The 19,642-nt window shown below is 41.0% G+C and overlaps 5 protein-coding genes across 5 annotated transcripts; 2 read left to right on the plus strand and 3 right to left on the minus strand.

Annotated features, from left to right (window-relative positions):
* Positions 1–103: 103 nt before the first annotated feature.
* Positions 104–10,037, plus strand: LOC108097560 (programmed cell death protein 4). The gene is made up of 4 exons (XM_017199941.2): positions 104–622; positions 3,649–5,073; positions 5,417–5,556; positions 9,007–10,037. Exons 2-4 carry the CDS (start codon positions 3,772–3,774, stop codon positions 9,077–9,079), a joined length of 1,515 nt encoding a protein of 504 aa, XP_017055430.1. The 5' UTR covers positions 104–622; positions 3,649–3,771; the 3' UTR covers positions 9,080–10,037.
* Positions 10,038–10,339: 302 nt separating this feature from the next.
* LOC108097562 (mediator of RNA polymerase II transcription subunit 20) lies at positions 10,340–11,655 on the minus strand. Its single transcript, XM_017199942.2, has 2 exons — positions 11,157–11,655; positions 10,340–11,098 (listed from the first exon to the last, which is right to left on the minus strand). The coding sequence occupies exons 1-2, from the start codon at positions 11,568–11,570 to the stop codon at positions 10,754–10,756; spliced, it is 759 nt and encodes a 252-aa protein (XP_017055431.1). The 5' UTR covers positions 11,571–11,655; the 3' UTR covers positions 10,340–10,753.
* Positions 11,656–11,857: 202 nt separating this feature from the next.
* On the plus strand, positions 11,858–19,542 carry LOC108097559 (gamma-tubulin complex component 3). The gene is made up of 6 exons (XM_017199940.2): positions 11,858–12,113; positions 12,191–12,300; positions 12,568–13,920; positions 13,980–14,172; positions 14,230–14,551; positions 18,197–19,542. Exons 2-6 carry the CDS (start codon positions 12,192–12,194, stop codon positions 18,917–18,919), a joined length of 2,700 nt encoding a protein of 899 aa, XP_017055429.1. The 5' UTR covers positions 11,858–12,113; position 12,191; the 3' UTR covers positions 18,920–19,542.
* Positions 15,018–16,388, minus strand: LOC108097564 (peroxisomal multifunctional enzyme type 2). Its single transcript, XM_017199944.1, has 3 exons — positions 16,300–16,388; positions 16,077–16,227; positions 15,018–15,420 (listed from the first exon to the last, which is right to left on the minus strand). Exons 2-3 carry the CDS (start codon positions 16,207–16,209, stop codon positions 15,206–15,208), a joined length of 348 nt encoding a protein of 115 aa, XP_017055433.1. The 5' UTR covers positions 16,210–16,227; positions 16,300–16,388; the 3' UTR covers positions 15,018–15,205.
* Positions 17,011–18,066, minus strand: LOC108097563 (probable methylthioribulose-1-phosphate dehydratase). The gene is made up of 3 exons (XM_017199943.2): positions 17,831–18,066; positions 17,299–17,769; positions 17,011–17,225 (listed from the first exon to the last, which is right to left on the minus strand). The coding sequence occupies exons 1-3, from the start codon at positions 17,956–17,958 to the stop codon at positions 17,141–17,143; spliced, it is 684 nt and encodes a 227-aa protein (XP_017055432.1). The 5' UTR covers positions 17,959–18,066; the 3' UTR covers positions 17,011–17,140.
* Positions 19,543–19,642: the final 100 nt, after the last annotated feature.

The following is a 19,642-nucleotide window of genomic DNA, read 5'->3' on the forward strand; positions in this document are numbered from 1 at the left end:
CACCAACCATGGTTTTGTTCTATGGAAAACGCTTTTAGGGGTGCAAAATCACCGATAGTCAAACATCGATGTTTCCAATTTTGAAAACACCGAAGCATCGAGTTTTCCATCGGTCTCCACCTCTGTCAGTCGCTCAGTCGAAGTTACACTTTGATACATTCTGTTCTCCAATCCTTCGCTCCAACAAAGTTTAAACAGCGGAAAACAACATCCTTAGCAAAGGCGAAGGTGCAGCAGGATAATACAAAAAAATCACGGTTGCAGCAACAGCTCCCCCACGCACACAACTGAGTGGTTGTGGATGTGCTAGTGTGTGTGAAGGAGCCTCCTTGTTAACACACACATGTGTATTTTTTTCTGTGAGCCAAAAGAAATTTGAGTGCATTTTTGCCATTTGCCCCCACGCCAATAAGAAGCAAGCGAGAAAGGAGCCCACAAAAAACACTAGCAACAACAATTAAACAGGCTCCCAGCGCATAGAAGCAGCGCAGTCAGCGTCGACGTCGACTGCAGTGGGCCAACGTTGTTGCAGTCGCGTCGTTTGTTGTTGTTCTTGTTGCAGCATCAGAGCGAGAGAAGGGAGAGCGAGCGAGACAGCAGGAGGGACAGAAAAAGCACTTAGGTAAGTGGCGAAAAGGAAGAAACACAACAACAACATCGATCTTGACGAATACCGATTAAAAGTAAATACGAAAAAAAATGCCGGCGAATGAGAATATAAAAGCAAAAAATGCAAAACAAATATACAGTCGTGGACAGAAAATAATGTCAAAAGCTAAGTTCATATTAGAAAGTGTTAAATTTAAATATATTAATAACAGTGTTTGATTAGCGAATTGGAAAAACGGGTGATTTTGGTCTACGTGATAAATTAAACCGGCACGCACGCACGCACCCAAAAAAAACAACAACAAGAGGAAAGCCAAAAAAAAACAGCTGCAGGGGGGTGGGGGGAATTTGTTTTGTTTTTCTGCCTGCTCAACTTGTTTCTTATTTTTATTTTCGCTGCTCGAGGTTTATTTGCATTCGGCGCCCCTTCCTAAGTTTCCATGTCATTCGATGCTTTCGTCTCGAGGCTTATTTGTCCATATTTGTCAAACGGAAAGAAATGTTTTTGTATTTATGTACATACATATGTATGTAAATTACAGTGGTGGATAAAAATTTAGTTTTTTTTTTCTTTCAAAGCTTCAGCTTACGGCAAAGGCAGTAATTTTCCATTGCCTAAGGAAAAATATTTATTGCAATTTAAATAATCATTAGTCGTTTGAAAAACTTGTTTGTTTATAGGGTTTTGTTACCGGCAGCAAGGCTCTATTGACTTAATAATTCAAACAATTTTAGAAGTTGTTGTAAGAAAATTCCAACTTTGCAGTAAACCTTTATAGAAATAAACAAACTCATATGTATCTTTGTGAAAAAATGCCGGTACCGAAGACCGCAGATGGTTTTATAATATTTATAGAAAAGGTATCATTTAACTTGCGAATGCTGGTAAAATTATTTGGTGTGACTTATATTTTTACAATCTTTGTAAAAAAAAAAAAATCTAAAAAGCCTCATACAATGTTGTAGCCGATTCTGGTTCTGTTATTTTTTTGGGCCCTGCTGGCTTTTTTGCGAAATTTTTGCGACGCAATTTCGACAGCGTCACTTTTATGCTTTTCCCCTCCCCTTTTCTTTCTCTCTGTCTCTCCTTTTCCCCACGTCTCCACCTTTGCCTGATTTCTCGGGGGTTAAAAAAAATAATTTCAGACACGCATCAACATAAGCGAAGGAGTAAAAGAGATGGGATAGCAGCCGAAAATTGTTTGTTTTGTTGTTTTTGTTGTTATCAGAAAAAGCGGGCACAACAAGTGCGAAAGAAGAAGAAGAGATGGACAGAGAGAGAGAGGAGGGAGACGGCAATAAAAACATAGAAATTCGTAAGGCGCACTAAATTTTCAAGGTTAAACCGGGCAAAACAAACATAAAACCGGTTACAGCATACATACATATGTACAAATATATTTGCAGTGGGGGGAATACATAAGAACCAGCGGCCAAAGAAGGGAAGAGTAGGAGAAAGCAACAGAGACGCAATATAAAGCACAGACATTCACGAAAAAACAGACGCAACAAAATGACACAAAAACAACGCAGCCATGCGGCTTTTTTTTGGACGTTATCTTTGTTTTAATTCTTATTAGACCTTACATGTGTGGAAAGAGAATAGAAAGAACTAGAAATCAAATACTTTACAACCGAAAATTTGGACCTAAAAAATAAGAACCCTTTAAAATTTTATTTTGAATTACAGATACATAATTGCATATATGTCAATACTTTGACCAAATTTTTTAAGAATTGTTATTTAGTAATATTACAACAGTTGTATTTCTAAACAGGACGAAAACAAGAGCAGCTGGGGAATTAACAAATAGGCATTTATGCAAAACAAAACAACCAAGCACATACGCCAATGAAAGCAACTTCCAATTCAGAGTTAGTGCGAAAGAGATGGCTCTAATGTTTGTGAGGGTTGGAAAGCTTTAACGGTAAATGAATTATGTCGTCCCTTTTCCATTGTTGTTGTTGTTGCGTGACCTTGAATTTTGACTATAGGGGAGTTTCGATACATGTCGGTATTGCTATCTCTGTCACACCGACGCCCATTGACAAACATTTGCAATTTCCAAGACGCAGTACCGTTATATACAGATGTGGTCAAAATTATGGCGCTAAAGATGTGAAAATACAGTATTTATCTCATTACAGGATAAAATAGTGGGTCGTAAACAAGATCTTAAAAACTTTACGATCTACCTAAAATGTAGGATTTTCATTACTTAAAAACCGTCACTTAGACGGTTTTCTTAAATTTTGTATCACTATTTCAATTGAAAACACCACGTTTTTAAATTTGTGGTGTTGTAAGATATTGTATTACTTGGCAATAGCATCGAGTGAGTTAAGTGAGCATAAAACAACGATGTAAATTACGTGCAGTCCAAGTAGCTTTTGTATTTTTAGCTTATAACACGCCAGAAACAAAAGAATTTAAATAACAAACAAAAAAAAAACGTTAACTAGGAACGAAGGGGGTTTTAAGGTAAGAGGAGGTGGCGACTACGTGCCAGACAATCATGTGTATTTGTTTTAGTGCCATGAGTTCCACAAACACAACGCACAATAACAAATAAGACCTTCCAAAGCATTCCAGCCTTAAGGCGGCGAGACATGTAAATTAAGCCGTATTAAACAATTGGCAGTGAATCCCCAGAAAAATGCTTAACCCTATTTTGTCTCATGTTCCTTTTACTTTCCTTAGAGTTAAGTTTAAGCATTGCACCGAACACAATTCCCTAGATTGGAATAAACAGATACAAAAGTCATCTGGTTATAAACATAAACAGTTTTGAGGTATTTTTTAACGAGAATAAAGGAATTCGATACTATCTAAAACTTTAATTGTTTTTACTAAGAGAATTTTTTATCATAAGTGGAGGTGCAATTAGAGCTTTGTTTAACCATTTTTTGTTCACTATTATCTAGTTTTCCCAGCTTTGTTTAAATCGAAATATTAAAGTGTTTTTTTTTGTATCTTAAACATCAACTTTATGTTAATTAGAAAACGGTTTCCCTCCACTTGTTGCACTCTATTTATAGAAACATAAAGGACGCACCTGGTGCCAGAGTACAAATACCCAAACCGCCACAAAATCCTTGCTGTGCATTCCAAGGGGAAAACGAGGGATAATATACTGTAGTTGAGAGTGAGAAATAGGCGATATGGAAGTGGAATCGAATAACAAACGGGCCACCAACGGTGGTCGTCACTCCCCACCGGCTGAATCCGATTCCAAGGAGAGTTCCGTTGAGCGGGAGCTGAACGGTGAGATTCAGGCGGTGGAGCTCAACGGGAGTGGATCGGGAGCCCACTCGAACGGGCATATCAAGAAGCCGCTGCCCGTGGAGGATGGCAGGATTAAGCGCAAGGCCAAGCGGCTCATCCAAAGACAGAATAGCGGATCCGGTGGCAGTCCGAATCAAACCAACGGAAATGGTGTGTCGTCCGGCGGAGCTGGTGGAGCGCCGCTAGCCATCAATGGCATTCTACCCTCACCGGGTGGCTATGTGGTGCCCCATCGCCGCTGGAAGAACAGCCGTCGTTCGCGGAACCTCAATCGTGGCCGTGGACTGCCCAAGAAGGGTGGTGCCGGTGGCAAGGGCGTCTGGGGATTGCCCGGTTCCGAGGCTCTGGCCGAGGTCTACGAGGACGAGAACGATCCGAACTACGATAGCGAGTGCAACGATCGCAATGTCGAGTTGCGTGAGGTGATTGCAGAGATAACACCCGAGGAGTTCTTCAAGCTGGCCGAACCGATCGTTTTGGAGTACTACGAGCACGGGGATCCGCACGAGGTGGCCCTCAGCTTCGATGAGATACTGCAGGGTCCGTTGCGCGAGCACATTACCAGCATCCTTGTGGAGATCGCCATGGATCACAAGGACTCGCAGCGCGAGATGACCTCGGTGTTGATCTCCGATCTGTACGGTAGAGTGATAACCGGCAAGGACATCGAGAAGGGCTTCAATATGCTGCTGGCCAATCTGCCGGATCTCATCCTGGACACTCCAGAGGCGCCCATTATGCTGGGCAACTTTATGGCCCGCGCCGTGGCCGACGACTGCATTCCGCCCAAGTTTGTGGCCAAGTCGGAGGAGGAGCTGCGTCATCTGGAGCTCGGCGAGCATGCCGAGCAGGCCTTGCGTCGCGCCGATTCGCTGCTCCACAAGCAGGTGTGGGCCCATTTGGACAATGTCTGGGGCATGGGCGGCCCGCTGCGTCCGGTGAAGACGATCACCAAGCAGATGGAGCTGCTGCTCAAGGAGTACATATCCTCACGCGACGTCGCCGAGGCCCAGCGCTGTCTGCGCTCCCTCGAGGTGCCGCACTACCATCACGAGCTCGTCTACGAGGCGATCGTGATGACCCTGGAGTCACTCAGCCAGACCACCGAGGAGGCCATGTGCGAGCTGCTCAAGCAGCTAGATCTCACCTGCCTGGTGCTGCCCGCGGGCATGGAGCAGGTATGCATCTAATGAAACTATATTATTTTATTAGTTCCACATTGACAACAGGGAATTGCTTGGAACTTCAAGTTTCAATAGTTTTCGATATTTTCACTTTAAAAAAAAATTGAATCTTTATATAAAGGATAAAGGATTAAAAGCTTTTTCAAAATACTTCAAATATTTATCCTACTTTTCAACTATTCTATCATTAAATCCTTTCGCTTACTTGCTTTGTAATTTAAATCCATTAAATTTATATTGCCACAATTTTATACAATTTCCATTTAAATGAACCTTGTAAGGTATTGAATTTATTTATTAGAATTCCATTAAACCCCTAACTTCGTGATATTTTCAGGGTTTTATGCGCGTCTTCGATGACATGGCGGATATAGTTCTGGATGTGCCCCTGGCTTATATAATACTCGATCGCTTTGTCGAACGCTGCAATCGCGCCGGATTCCTTACCGACAAAATTATAAACAACGTGCCATCGCGGTAAGTTTTCAAACTACATATATGTATGTATGTATAAACAAAAGAAAATCAGAATTTAAACCATGTTATTATGGGGTTTTCAAACAGCAATAATGTTTATTACTTTAAGAACTCTAATTTGATGGGTTGCCTTACTGCAATTCAAACAATCAGCCCACCTGTTTATGAAAATATTCGTGTGTATGTAGCTTGTTGCAAGAAAACAAACTCAGTTAGCAAAGAGAGCGAGACGTGTTTACGTAATCTTAGCAGCCATAAAGACAACACGCCCCCTGAGTGCTGCCCCCCATAAAAAAGGTTTATACATTGTTGTTTACAAATTATACACTCTATGTATGGAAGAGGGCCTATCGATCCGATCGCCAGCTATAAAAAGGAAAAGGTTCATTGTTGATAACAATTCGGTGTTTAATTTGATAACACAATTAACTAAATGTCGATTATGATATGATTTATTTGATTATTCTATTTTTGGCGAAGGGTATAGCCAAGATTTATGGAGGCCGTTCGTTGGTTTTAATTTGCGCCTATAAGTGCAAACAGTTGTGGGTAAAATAATATGTCTAAATTATAACACAAATTTATTTAACAGTATACATATTTTATAAAGATAATAAAACAACAGCAAAACTGCTTATATAGGCGGAGTATTTATAGATTTTAGTATAATAAATATCGAATGTCTCGAAAATGATTACCTCGAAATCCCAACTCAATGCTGTAACGATTTTCTAAAAATAATAATCGGGGCTCTTTAGCCCTAATGAGTGAGTCAAGCAAATTATTTTTATTTTTAAATTTAATGACTATAATTTTTACCACCGCTGTGTTCAGATATGTATTATTGTACGTGTTTGTTTTTTGTTTTTGCCGGCTTCGACTTGTTTATTATTCTCCCATTTTTTTGTTTTCTTCTTTTTACGCTTTTGGCTCAGTTTCTTATATAGACGGGGGTAGTACATATAGACGTGTTTTGTTTGTGGCCGCCGGAGTGTTTGTCTGTGCGAGTGTATACCTACATATATATATATACATATACATACATATGTTTGTTTATGAAATTTCTATTGCGCAGTTTAGTTTCGCATTTTGGAATTAACTTGACGTACGACGCGTCATCCGTTGAGGCAGTCGCCGATTGTTGGTTGGGGTTCTCTTTTTATTGTTTATGTTGTTTTTCTTGTCGATTCAGTTGTTGTTTTTATTGTTGTGCCGGTTTATCAGGTGCCGGCTAGTTATATTTATTTTTATACCGAGTTCTTGTCTCTCCTTCTTTGCCATCTGCTTCTTTATTTACTTACTTTCCGTTTCTTTGATGGGGGCAAACTTTTTTTCATTTGATGGGGATTAATAATGGTGGTGATTGGCTTTCGGACATTTGTTTTAAAACCAACGTATTATATAACCAGGAGTTTCTGATGTCTCCATCAATTAAAGAATAAGACAAGATTTATCCCAAAAAACTTTCCATCAAAATGTCTTGGCTTAAACTTCTTAAACTGGTTTTAGTAAACTTTTGTATTTTTTTGTTTAGTTGGTAGTTAAATGAATTGGTCAAGTTTTATATACTTTTTAGTCGCTAAAGATGAGATCTTGTTTTTTAGGGTATAACCACATCGGTATTAATTTTTGGTTCAATTTTATGTGATGTTTTTGCAAAAGGAGTAGCATTTATCCCTACGTGTGAAGGGGGGCGGTGTGTTGGCGGAAGTCTCTTATCGATTGGTTTTTTATCGCGGCAAACTTTGCATTGTTGAATTGTAGTGAATCTTTTTTTTTTATAATTGTTTGCTGGTGCAACAACCTGCATGTGGCTCAAGAGCGTCTTGGGGTTTTGTTTGTTTATGCGAGTGTGTGATTTTAGTGTGTGCTAGTGTTTGTGCGAAGGTAAATATGGCGGCCAAGTCGCTGTTATCGACCTGCTTGCCACTCCCACTTTACTTGCTATCGTTGTTGTTGTTGCTTTTTTCTGCTACTATAACTGCATTTGCATTTGCATTCGCCTTGACTGCGGCTATTGCACTCTGCCACTTTTAGCGCAGTAACAACACAAAGCGACAGCCACAAAAGCAACAAAAACAAGAACAGCAACAACTTTAGTAGCGGCTGCAGCAGCCACAAAAACAAGAACAGCAACAACACCATTCACTTTGCACAAACACAGCAGGAACAACAACATACAAACTATATGTATAACGCCAGCGTCTCTGCCAACGTCAACGCCAACGCAACTGCAACTGCAAAAAGCTTAAAAAAAAAAAAATCTGAGCTCAATGCCAAGACACTCAGACCTAACGGTTGATGAGGCCAAGTGTTGGCAAAAAAAATAAAAAGACGGCTAAGCTTGTTGGTAATTGAATTTAAAGAAATATTTGTGAGAACAAAGCTCGGTTTACTGCAATTATTTTTATGATCTGAAAAAGAATTTCTTCTTATTTTAAAATCTTATTTTACTCTAGCCCTCAACCCCCTTAACTGTAAACTAGCTAACCTGCCAACACCGCCGTTAATCTAGCTTTGCTGGGGGGCTTCGCTGTTTTTGTGTTTTTTTTTTTTTTTTTTTGCTTTTTAATTCGTGTATTTACTTGTGTTTGTGGCCGCACGCTTATCTTGCCGCAATTTTATTTGACTCTTTTTATATATGTACATATTTATGTGTGCATTTAGTCCCCCACTTGGTCACATATTTATAGAAGCAACAATTATGGCTCCAGCTTGGCGTTATTTTTGTTCTTCTACGCTATGGAATCCTTTGATTGGTCGCGCTCTAAACTAGTTTTAATGCACCCCCCTTTCCCCTCTGCTTAGTTCACCCGCAACTTTTGCACAGCTGTTGCAAAAAGTGAGAGAGTGGGGAGCAATGAGACCAAGAGAGGCCCCCAAAGAGAGAGAGAGAGCGAGAAAAAGGGTCAACGGTTGAATGAACTTTTGTGCAAATTCGTTGTTGTTCTTGTCATTGTTGTTGCCAAATTTGCGCCAAGCATTTTGCAACTTGTTTTTTGTTTTTTCCTCTTTGTTTCCTTGTTCTTTGTTTTTGCAGCATTGCATTGCATTGAATTGCATAATTGTATAATTGCTAAGTGCGTACAACAATGCAGGAAAGAGAGATAAATATTATGCAGCTGCATTTAAAATACATTTATGTATTTTATTCCTTTGTTACTTGCTTACTGTTATCTCGTGTGATTTCAGAAACGTATTTTTAGGTTCACACTCATATGTATGCACTTTAATCAACAGATTTAAACGATAGAAGATGATTTTGAGAATCCTAAAATACCCAAGTTTTTTTTCTGAGGGAAGTTAGCTAATGAGTTTTATTAAATTTGTTGGCAACATAAAATCGAATGATATGTAAATGTCAGTAATTGGGGCTATTATTTCTACTTCCCTCCCTCGTAATATTGATTAACCCATTTCTAATCAGTTTACTAAATTATATATTTGCAGCGGACGCAAGCGTTTTGTCTCTGAGGGCGATGGCGGTCACGTTAAGCCGGCTACCTTGCCCATACGCGATTAAATCGGGACTACGGGGACCCTATATGCTACATTTGCTTATATGACAACTCCACCCCAAGGACAACTGAAAGCAGCAACAGAAAAACAAAAAAAAAAAAATATATATATACACCAAATTTCAAAAAGGAGCAAATCCCTGGTAATGCAAAGAATATATTAAACTAAACAAACAAACAAAAAATGATAAGAAAAGACAAAATGGAGAATTTGTCGCAAATCTTGATAAAAAGAACCTACCCTCAAACCCAGAAACGGTCACACACACAAAACAAAAAAAAACCAACAAACAATCAATCGGAATTTGATCTCCGTTTAAACTATATCCATAATTATAAAACCTACATCAACACCTACAACGTATATCTTACCTACATGTAACTACAAAAGAAACGCGGAAGTGTATTTTAAAGATTTGTAAAAACAAGAAGAGTAAAGAGATCACAAACAGAGAATCCAGCCAGAGAAATGGAGAAATGAGAATACTTTGGAGCAGGAGCAAAGATTATCCAGCAGCATTTGTTGTCGGTTTTCTTTCGGATCGGATTGCATATAGACGATGAAAGATGGAAAAGAACAGCAGCGTACTTAGCACGCTGTCATTATGCCACTTGAACGCAAAGCATATTACTTATACGAAACTGTTATACACACTCGTACACCCCTCGTCAAAAATCGGCTAGAAAGCTGTAATGAAATTTATGTTTAACCAGCCACTGTTATACAGCCAAAACAACACACAAATTCCATTGTTTTGAAATTCAGCAAATCATTTTGATTATTCCCTAAGCGCATGTTCATGATTAACTTCCTTAATTTTTTTGTAACTTTGTGTGTTAGAAGACTAACATAATTAAGATTAACTATACATACTACTTACTCCATACATCTTACCCTACGATACACATTTTTCTCGCCTGCTCTTTTTTTTGATTGAATAAACTTTGCATTTTATAAGATAAGAAAAAGACTTTTGTTTTCGCCACACATATATTTTTAATTGTTTACATTTCATGAAGAAACAAAATTCGACTTATTCTTACACATACACCCACACATCTATATATATAAAATATATATATCTACATATATATATATAAACTATTGTGTTAAAAGCAGAAATATACATAAAAATTTAATTAAAAATAAATATGGTTGTTTTTTAATTAATTTAATTTGACGATGTATATCAGTGAGAGGTTTTTCACTTAATGTGCGGTTTTAAATAAGTTAAAAAAAATTAAAGTAAAGTAAGCTGAAGCAGTTTCCCTTAAATATCTTGTTTTTTATTAACATTTATTGAATAATAAAATGTCACACAATATTTACATTAATGCTAAGTTTTACACAATCGAATAATTTTCTAGATACACAATATATCCCCAGACTTATTTTTCACATAATAAAACAAAAGTCGCGACGCCAGAGGGTCCCTAAAAAATGGGCCATAATGCCCAGGCTTTCAATCTTATAAACCGTATATTAAAATATATGCATTTTCTTAATAATATTCATGGATTAACAACTTAAATTTTGTAAGAAAAAAGGGAAATATTTTTGCCAATGCAATTGCATAAAATTACCTATGTTACTTAATCCGAGATAATGGGTTTCCTTGGTAATATTCAGTTTAATCTGCTACTGGGACATCCGGCGGCTCCAGTTTAACATCAGCGGATCAGGGTCGACCCATCCCCACCACCGAGGGCGACATATGAACGGGCGGACCCACCTGTGGCCCACCGGGACCACTCCCCATGCCGCCGAGCAGGGCCACGTGTTTCCGGTAGTTGGTGAACTGCTCTAGGTACTGTTTCACCGTGTCCATCGGCTCGTAGATGTCGTTGTGCTTCGCATGCAGCTGCTGCTGCCCCATAGCCGTCATTATCGTCTGCGGTGCAAAGTAGGAAGGGAAGTCCTTACCAACTCCAATGCCCAGGAATCCCTGCAACACTTCCCGGATCATCTCCCAGCAGTAGGCCAGAATCACACACGACTTGTACTCGATTTCAATCAGGATGCCCTAAAAGTAAAGTTGCGAATGAGGAAAACAAACTGTTGAACTCCGAACTAGGTGCTACCTTAAAGTGCTCCATCATGGTAACCGATCCCAGTTTGATAACGAAATCACCGTATTCAAAACGGGCGCCTCTGGACTCGATTTTCGTCTGTTTCTTGGAGGTGAAGGTGTTGGTCATCTTGAGCATAAGTAGATCGAATATGTTGTCGGCGACGAGGGCCACCTGTTTGCCGGTTCCGTTGTCGATGATCGAGAACGTCGAGGCGGGATATTCCGAATTGTGCAGGACATGTACGGCTCGTCCTGGCGCTCCATTGTGTTGTTGCGGCGTTGAGATAAATGTTTCGCAGTCGACGAGAAATTGACCGGCATGTGTGGCGCCAAGCGAAAGTAACCGTTTTCCCAGCAGATCGATAATGTGCGCACCCGATTTTCCTTCTGGCAGAGGATACGGTTGCAGCACAGTTACACCCATAATTTTTACTAATTAGCGAATACTTAGAATTTTGTTGTTTACAAGCGACTAGCAATTTTTCAGTGAGTGTGACCATTACCTAAGAAAATGAGAACAAAGTTGCCATACTTTTTACAAGAAAATAACTATAATTAAATTATGAAAGTGATTTAATCATAAATTTACCTTAACTTTAAATAATAATTAAAAAAAATATTTTAAATCTGAATTTAGATGTACGTATGGTTGCCAGATAAGTACATTTTTTCAAGTGGATGCACTCACGGATAAATCACTAGCTTTGGCATTGACCAGTTTGCCGTATACGGTAACACTGCATTTTTCGTTTTGTTGTTGCTATTTTCATAATTTATTAAATTTTGCACAAAGTACGCGCCAATTGGACGCTTTTTAGACTTTTATAGCGAACATTTTGGACACTGGCAGCCATTGCAGGTGCTTTTATGCCGGGTAACTTTCGGAAATCATCTGTGCGTGGATATTTGGCCAACAGTTGTTCTGCTTTTGGCATTTTTACGCCATCGAAATTGCTTGTTTGACGAGGTAAATTTTTGCGCGCCCCTTTGTATTTTTGGAATTTAAGGAAATATAAGTGTTTAACTCGAGTTTGTGTCCAACAGGATGTCGCAAGAAAAGCTGTCCAATGATGTCTTTACGAACAGCAGGCTTTTGGAACTTCTTTCGGAAATCTGCATCTGCGTTCAGGGGAAACAGCCGCCCGAAACTCACGGTGAGATTTTGGGGATATATTCGGATTTTAAAGGCACTTTTTGACAATCTTTAGGTTGTCTCAGGTTCGACTTGTTAAGGGAAATCCCTCCTTTAAAACATATATTTTATAGTATTTAAAATGTTTAATGAAATGAATAATTAAAAATATCTAGGACCAAATGCTTATTTAATGAATACAATATTATAGTAGAAGCAAGATGAGAAGAGCAACATTGAAAAGTAATTCAAAAATGCCCGGAGTTTAATATATATCCTCTTTCCACAGAACGCAACGTTGCCCGTGCTGCTCACTGTATAGTCTCCAGTGCCAGTAGTTCGACACCTCTCAGCGAACGCGAATGTGTCCAGAAGATAACATCGCTCCTTAATGCCCGCGATGAACGGGGAAGTGTGGAGTCGGGAACGCAATTCTATGCACTCTATAGGAGGCTTCTGCAGCAAAAGATCGAACCCAATATGCGGCATTCGCTGGTGGGATACTTCCTGGCGATGGTCAACAGACCACCGAGAGGAAACGGCTATACGGCCACCGAGAGATCGGATAATCTCAACTTGGTTTTGAGCAATGGCGGATCGTCCGACACACAGATTCACAGTTCTTCGAGCGGCACTTCCAAAATATCCACAACCAGCTTTAATGGAAATGGCGTAGGCAAGACACAATCCGTCTACAGCTATAATTCCTCGCAAACTAACCTGGGCTTGGACCAGAAGCCTCTGCCCAATTACATAAAGGACCTCCAAGCAGAAAACAAGAACTTCGAGTTGCGTCAGGACATAGTTTCAAATGCCATTTACTCCTTTACCGGCGTGCAAGGAAAATACTTGAAAAAGGACGTGGTCACCGGGCGTTTTAAACTGGATCCATTGAATATTAAGGTGCTGACAACCGGACAGGCTGGCATGTTGCTGCGTTTATCGGAGCTGGGTTACTATCACGATCGCGTAGCGAAGTTTGCAGACGTATCCACCGGCTTTAATGCCATGGGCTGCATGGGTCAGGCACTCATCTCGAAGCTCAAGGAGGAGTTGACAGCCTTTAATGGGCAGGTGTCTCAGCTACACGACGTACTGAGTCGCTCTCGAAAGGTCAAGCAGGAGAAGAAACCGGAAAAGTCTGGCGAGGAGAAGGATGATGATGACGCTGGCGAGCTAACACTATTCAAGCTGCTTGCCTGGTACATGAAGCCCTTGCATCGACTGCAATGGCTCACCAGGATTGCCGACGCCTGTCAGATGAAGAAGGGCGGCGAACTGGCATCGACCGTTTACGATATGCTCGACAACGGCCATTCTATGGTCAATGAATTGGTGGAAGAAGTGCTGACCGCAATCTGTGGCCCGCTGGTGCGCATGATTTCCAAGTGGATGCTGGAGGGCGGCATTTGCGATATCTACGGCGAGTTCTTTGTGGAGGCCCTCAACGAAGTGGGTCCCGATCGGCTGTGGCACGATAAATTCCGTCTACGTGTGGCCATGCTGCCCAAATTTGTGCCTTTGGATCTGGCCGATAAGATTCTCAAGACGGGCAAGTGCATCAACTTTCTAAGGGAAATCTGCGAGATGCAGGAATTGGTCAAAGAGCGCAACGAACTCAAGAACATTATGGACAATAGTGGTGAGTGGATATAGCTTTTAATTATAAACTAAACTTAAAAACAAACTCTTTTCGGACAGTTTCTCACATATTTTCGTACGTGCCGGATACTGCGTGGCATGCGGCTGTGGAAACCTGCTACCAGCAGACCTCCAAAAATGTCCTCGACATCATGGTTGGTCCCCACAAGCTGCTGGTTCACCTGCAGGGAATGCGTCGCTATTTGCTCCTTGGCCAGGGCGATTTTGTCAGCATACTTATTGAGAATATGAAGTGGGTTTTTATTAATTTAAATTGTATATTAAGTTATAATTGTAAACCCTTTTGCAGACACGAACTGGAACGCACAGGCGATGATATATATGCCCACGATCTCTCTTCCATGTTGGATGCCGCTCTGCGCTGCACAAACGCCCAGTTCGATGATCCGGATATACTAAACCACCTCGATGTGGTGGTGCATCCTCCATACACCGGTGATATCGGCTGGGACGTCATCTCGCTGCAGTACATCGTTCAGGGACCATTGGCCACCATGCTGGAGCCCACCATGTCCACCTACAAGGACCTCTTTAAACCACTCTGGCGAATGAAGCACATGGAGTTCGTACTTTCGATGAAGATTTGGAAAGAGCAAATGGGCAATGCAAAGGTGAGTCTGCTCGTAATTTCGTTTCGTTATCAGTGTCTCGATTGCATGCACATATTTAATGGAAAATTATTGGAGGACGGACTCCGACTTGTACCCTGAAATTCAAAGACTAGCATTGCTAAACGGATATATATTATATTAAAAATCATGTCCGCTCATTACAAGTTCGAGGTCTATGACATCGCAATCTATAAGCCCAAATAGACCAAAATAACGCTTATCTTAGTTGAAAAGGTGAACTGTTAGCCTCTTTTCGTATTTTCGTATTACAAGATTAAGCAAGAATTTAGCGGAGATAAAAGTTTAGCTGGCAACTCAGATGTGGAGAAATCTATTTCGGTGCTGGAAGGAAGTCGAAGTTCGAAAGGTTCCAGTTAAGAAATCGCCTATAAGACCTTGATTAGATTGCACTCGTAATCTAATCCGCCACTTACCGATAAACCCATCAATAGTTTCAAAGTGCACATGAGTTTTTTTTGTCGCTTTCGCCTTATGTATTATTTTCTAGTTTTGTAGACGATTTCCCGTACAAAAATAACATTAATTATGTGGTGAAACAAAAACACGAATACAGATTACAAATTATACACACAAAAAAAAAAGAACACACACTGTTGTTGGTGAGGAATGTGCAGGCCAAACTGTCGATCCTTTTTACAACTTGGCGTCGGTCTTCAGGAGCGGCGCCAACTTCTGGGTGAGCATGATGTTGCCGGCGATCTTCAGCTTGCCCTTCATGAAGGCAGCCTGGGGATTCAGTTTGCCGAGGGCGATGTCAACCATGTCCTCGTCGGCGACCGTCAGAGTGGTGTCCACCTTGACGCCCTGGGCGGGTCCCTCGTAGGCCTTGGCGTTCTTGCAGTCCAGAGCTAAAAATGTGAGATATTAAATTAGTTTTCAATCTATTTTGCGATGGGTAAAACCAATGGGAGAATTGAATCAGTTGACAAGGCTTTAAAGGTTGTAAAACTTGGCATTTAGTTGGAATAGTTTAAAAGTTTTTATTTTTTTTTATAGGATATTAAATAAGAACAATATCAATAAATAGTGCGATATCAAGATGTGTTCATAGTGATTTTAAAGCTAACGCTTTTTTTAACAGTCATTTTGGCGCAACAGGTATGTTAAGTAGAGCCCTGTGCTGTAGCATATCTTCTTGATCGAAGAACTGTTAATGGCAACAGCTGGTGCCAAAGTACAATCACCGGAAAAAAAACATTGCACTTTGAACTGTGGCTAGGCAGGCTGCTACTACAAAATGTAAAGACCTCACATACGCAAAGACCACGTACTCGCGGTGTCAGGAGCGAAACTCAGAGGGGGTGCGTATTTTATTAAGCCCCCCACCAAAAAAAAATGTGTACATGTTTCGTATATCAACAAAAAAGTATTACATGAATGTCAACACACAAACAGAGGATCCCCCAAAATGTTACCCTAGATACGCCCCTGCCCTGTGGAGGGTGTGTCTTCAAAGGGCGGGGGTTTCCAATCGGGGGCGCAATTAGCGCTGAGTATTACTTACTCCACTCCTTGGCCACTTTGCCGTCCTTGGTAATTTTGTACAGGAACACACCGTTGACCGACTTGGCCTTCGCCTCGTTCTCCTTCAGTCCATCGATGATCTTCTGGAAAACGGCGTCCGACTGCAGAGACATGGTTGTGTGTTGTATTTTCTGTGCGTTTTTCCGGTTAGAAAAAAGAAAATTAGCGGTTTGTTCGTTTTTTGCGCCGTGGGAAATGCTTACGCTCGGAGTGGAGAACGCGAAATAATGAGCAGGCGGCGTGCAATCCCGAATTTATGGCCGCTTTCTCTCACTTTGCTCCCCTTGTGGGGAGAGAGTGAGACGGCGATGTGGTGGAGAGCCGGTCAGCTATGCCGCTCCCGCTCGCTCTCATTGCTTTGGCGTATGTTGGTGGTGTTGGTACTCTTTCACTCTGTCGCTCTCGCAGAACTGCTAAGCTGTTAACTCTACAGTGGGGTCTAATGTAATGAAATATAGAGTGAATTTTTATTTACAATCATTGCGGGCCTTTATCAAATGGCCAAGTAAAATAATTTTTCCATTTTGCTTTCATTATTAACGCTTCTCAAAATACCCAGCCCTTAAAAATAATACTTGCTGAACATTATCTTTTGTACACTGTAGCAGGTGTGGAGTTTAGACTTAAATATGGGCCGCTTAACATGAATTCCTAACAGCGGTTATCAGCTGTTGCCCATGGCTGTTACCACGATTCTTGGTCCAAGTTTTAGTGCAAAGTGCGCACTCAGTTTGAAATGCTCATAAAACGGCGATAAGGCTTGAAGACTCTTCAGATTATTACTAAAAAATATGCCACCTCACGAGCTCATTCAAAAAAAATATTATTAACACCCTTTTTACCGACTACGAATAGCCAAAAACCTTTTTTCTAGTTGTTTTACTTTTTATATTTTGGAGGAAACGCTTCGATGGTTTGCGTTATTGAAACTGTTTTATATTCAGACAATGAAAATCTATACATTACTATAACATTTACAATAGTAAATGCAGAACAAGGCCTATAAAGGGTTAAACAATATACGGCATGTGTGTTTTTATCAGCTTATGAGCTCTCGAACTTCTCCGGATCGATTCCGGCTTTTTTCATTTCCACGGCAATGGAGAACAGATAGTCATAGCATTCCGACCTGTTGTTTGGGGGAAGACAAATATGGGATTAGGTATTGATTTGCTAGTCAAATATAATTTATTGCAACCCACATAGTTTTGGCCTTCTCCCAGTTTTGTCCCCAAACGTAGACGCCATGTCGTCGAACAAGAACGGCACTGCAACCGGGATGCTCCATCATGGCGGCATACATGCTGTCCGCCAGGTCACGCTCAAAGGGTGTATTCTCAATGATAGGGACAACCAGTTCCTCATCATAGCGCAAGTATCGTTTATCCGCCTCGTCGTAAATGCCTTTAATCATTTCCAAATGGGTGCAACGGAAGGTTTTTCCTGGCCACAAAAGGGTAGCCATTACGGCGTGCTGGGAATGAGTGTGGATTACTGCTCCCGCCTGGCGATGTTGATAAGCCAACATGAAGAGCGGTGTGCACTGGCTCTTCTTAAGTCCCCTGATCTCGGGCGGCAGTTGCAAATCCTTTCCAGTAATATCCTGCACAAACAAATCCTCTGGTTGCATTCGCTCCTTTTGAACGCCCGATGGTGCAATATAGATCTCATCGCTAGAAGGGGTTGGTGGGGTAAATTGGGGGTGGTTTCTGGAGAAGATTACCTCCCACTCACTTGTGTTTAATACTCATTCCACCTCCTGTGCCGGTGACCCATCCCAAATGATAGAATTGCCTGCATAGTGATGGAATCAAATGGCGCGGATGCTCCTCCGGCAGATCCTTGAAGATAGAGAGGGCCATCTCGCAGACAACGTGATTTTCTAAGCTTAATCTCCGCCGTAACGACAGCTGATAAGCCAGATAAAGGGAATCAGAATCCAATGAAATCACGAATGTAAACAATGGTGGAATCGATAGACGCCCTTATCGGCAATCGGATATCGCTGTTAGAGCGTTGCCATGCTGTTTTAGTTTTTAAATTTTTTATAAATCATGAAGTAAATTGAATTAAATAGACAAAATAATTTTATTTTTACAGGCCCTCCGCCCGATGACTTCCGAGATCGGCAAGGCGTCACACCGCCTGAACCTGTTTACGTCGGAGATCATGCACTTCATCCACCAGATGCACTACTATGTGCTCTTCGAGGTGATCGAGTGCAACTGGGTGGAGCTGCTGAAGAAGATGCATCAGGCGACGGCCCTCGACGACATCCTCGACGCACACGAGAAGTTCCTGGCCACAATAACTCTGGGCTGCTTCGTCAACTCGGAGACAGAAATTGGAAAGTATTTGGAGACGGTGTACACGAACATTATCGAGCTGGAAAAGTGGCAGTCGTCCTTCTACAAGGATTGCTTTAAGGAGCTGGGCGCCCGCGAGGATCTAGTTCGGATGGTGGAGAAATCGGAAAAGGAAGGACACTATGGGCTGACCAACGAGCACATCCTGCAGCGCGACCACGAGACCAAGATCTTTGCCGAAAGGGTTGACGCCTCTTATCGCGGGCTGGAAGTGATTGCGTTGGCATATGAAAAAGCCGTTAGTGGTTTCCTTATGGCCCTCAACACCAGCGATGATCCGAATCTCCAGCTGTTCGGTACGCGTCTGGACTTTAACGAGTACTACAAGAAGAGGGACACCAATCTGAGCAAACCGCTCACCTTCGAGCACATGCGAATGAGCAATGTGTATAGCATGAACCACAGAAACTTCCAGAGCAGCCGGTTCGTTGTAAACACACAGTCCCCTAAGGAATAGTACCCATCTCCATTTGTGCCTGCCATCACATCATCCCAGTGCCAATATCAGAATCATTAGGCCACCATCGTTGCATCCAGTCCAACTGCTGCTAAATATTTGAGATACCACAATGCCATTGAACAAACGAAGCAAACAAAAGCAATCAAGCAAACTAATCCAACTATTTACTAAGCTATTTTGAGTCGAAAAGAACCTGCACTTATCTATGTATATCTCAAGCATTTCCGTCAATCGGCTGGCTGCAAGCCATCAACTTAAGATATCTCGAATGTTTAACTCTCATTTATTAAAGATTTTTTTGAGTAGTTCTAATCGAAAAGTATTAAATGGAGGTACGTTTGTCGAAAGGCGCACATTGATTTTTGTAAAATCCCCTTGTTTTTTTTACAACGAAGGCTGTAGTTGCGAACAGAAAATATGGCGCAACTAAAAAGCTAAGCTAAATCTCGTTTCTCCAAAGTGCGTTTGTCAATTGCCCTAGGGTAATTATAAAGTAAAAATAAGAGAATGTTACGTATTTTAAATGGGAAAGTTAGAGAACGTTTTAAAATGTTAATGTTTTGAACAGTTTTAAACCGTAATTCGAGCTCGAAATAAACGCTTAATTGCATTAAAAAATTCTTTAAAAAGGAGTGTTTCTATTTTGAGATTTTGTTATATTGATTCTGTATTCTCGTCGGCAACTGCTGTTTATTTTAGTTTAAAAATAAATAGAAAAAT

Source organism: Drosophila ficusphila, unplaced genomic scaffold (genome assembly GCF_018152265.1).
Source record: "Drosophila ficusphila isolate 14025-0441.05 unplaced genomic scaffold, ASM1815226v1 contig_197, whole genome shotgun sequence".
NCBI classification, from domain to species: domain Eukaryota; kingdom Metazoa; phylum Arthropoda; class Insecta; order Diptera; family Drosophilidae; genus Drosophila; species Drosophila ficusphila.